At 59.8% G+C, this 1,951-nt stretch overlaps 1 protein-coding gene across 1 annotated transcript; it reads right to left on the minus strand.

Moving 5' to 3' along the window:
- Positions 1-284: 284 nt before the first annotated feature.
- Positions 285-1,910, minus strand: LOC119590338 (neuropeptide F receptor-like). The gene has a single exon (XM_037939012.1). It carries the CDS (start codon positions 1,668-1,670, stop codon positions 285-287), a length of 1,386 nt encoding a protein of 461 aa, XP_037794940.1. The 5' UTR covers positions 1,671-1,910.
- Positions 1,911-1,951: the final 41 nt, after the last annotated feature.

A 1,951-nucleotide genomic window follows, 5' to 3' on the forward strand; every position in this document is an offset into this window, starting at 1 on the left:
TAGTGATTCAGACTATGATGATAATGATAGAATTTTTTATATGACTGTTCTTAGACACATAGTAGGCATTGCTTTTTTAATGCTTGGTGTCTGCTTAAGGCTATTCGAGCATTCACTGTTACTCAGGCATACTTTCCTAGGCCAACTGTAATCATCAGTGCTTCCTTTAGAGGAAGGGGGTATCATTATTCATCTACATCTTCATGAAAAACGATAAAAATGGGGAAACAGGAATTGCGGAACTGCTACTGGTAAGCCTCAACCCGGAGGACGCGCTGACCTGGCTACATGTCCTCCTTGATGATGATGGTGGTGGTCTGGGGCGGGTGCGCCACCGTCTGGATGCTGTTGGTCTGGTTGGCCTGGAACACCAGCAGCGTGACGCTCTCCGGAGGGCGCGTCGGGGAGTCGCCCTCTCTTCTCCGCCAGGACTTGGGCAGGATCCAGCCCAGCTTGACGAGAAAGGGCGGCAGGACCTCGAGCAGCTCCCGCCGGAGGTTGGTGTTGAGCCAGCCGTAGAGGACGGGGTTGATGCAGGCCGAGCTCATGGCAATCATGTGGCAGGCGCCGAACACGGTGTAGAGGTAGGTCGGGTCGCTGAAGCCCTTGTACTGGAAGTCCGCCAGGAGGTTCACGATGTTCCATGGCAGCCAGCTCACGGCGAAGGCCACGGCGATGGTGGACAGCAGGATGGTGGTCTTGTTGTTGCGCTCGATCTCCTTCTGCGCGCGGCGTGCGTCGTACTGGCCCATCATGTGCTGGCCCAGGTAGCGCTTGATGCGCGCGTGCACGACACTCAGCACCATGATGGGGATCCCGTACTGCGTGAGGAGCAGCGCGATGATCCACACGTTCTTGACGCTCCGCGAGGGCCAGATGTCAATGCAGCGCGAGAATAGAAGGATGTGCTGCAGCTTCACCTCCTCCACCACGTAGTAGAAGTAGAGCGGCAGCGTGAACAGCACGGACGCCGCCCAGATCACGGCGATGGACGCCACCACGTGAAACCTGCTCCGGCTCGACCTGCCGACCTGCACGATGGTGGCGTAGCGGTCGACGGCGATGGCGACCACGGTGGCCGGCGACACCATGATGTTGGTACCTTGCAGCACGGGCACGAGCTTGCAGATGACGCTTCCCATGTTCCAGTTCTTGTAGATGAGGCCGACGAGCGTGAAGGGCATGCACACCAGGCACATGCTCAGGTCGGACACCGTCAGGTTGATGATGTACAGGTTCCTGGGCGTGCGCATGGCCCGCTTGCGCCAGATGACCCAGCCCACCATCAGGTTGCCGGTCACGCCGAACACGATCAGGATGACGTAGAACACGATGAACACGACCTTGGTGGTGCCGTCGAGGTAGCCCTCCTGGCTGTCCGAGATGATCTGGTAGGCGTCGTGGATGGAGAAGTTGAACAGCGGGCTGCTCGACTCGTTGATCGTGGTCACGAAGGCGGGGTCCAGCAGCATCTTGCTCAGACGGTCGATCGTGACCACCTCTGAAGCCATGTCACTGTGCTGCGCCACGGGGCCGGGGTACGGGCAGGGCCCGGGATCTCGGCACGAGATGCCCACGATGTCATCCTCGGCCTTTTCGCCCCTCGCCGCCGCCGCCGCGTCCCCTAGCAGGGCTTCCTCCTCGAGGCTGACACTCGGCTCCTCCAGCATGGGTGATCGACGTCGGGGCGAAGTGCGAACTCAGCAGGCGGAGGGACGCGGGCCAGGCGGGCATGCCATGCGCACGTCCAGACGCTCTCAAGCCGCGGAACCCCGTGCAGCGCCTTCTATCCCGCGCGGCTCGACAAAAGATGATCTCGGGGAGCAGAGGAGTTCGGTCAGCCTTCCGCGAGTCACTCACAGGAGGAAGCCACTCTCAGGAGTGTCGACGGAGCGGTCATCTCGTCAGGCGTATCTGCAAGGTTGAGAAAAGAGGAAGTTAGCTGACGAAA

This window comes from Penaeus monodon, chromosome 27 (assembly GCF_015228065.2).
Source record: "Penaeus monodon isolate SGIC_2016 chromosome 27, NSTDA_Pmon_1, whole genome shotgun sequence".
Taxonomy (NCBI): Eukaryota; Metazoa; Arthropoda; class Malacostraca; order Decapoda; family Penaeidae; genus Penaeus; species Penaeus monodon.

Coding starts and splice junctions, on each gene's coding strand:
- LOC119590338 (XM_037939012.1), bottom strand. CDS start 1,670: ATGCTGGAGGAGCCGAGTGTCAGCCTCGAGGAGGAAGCCCTGCTAGGG.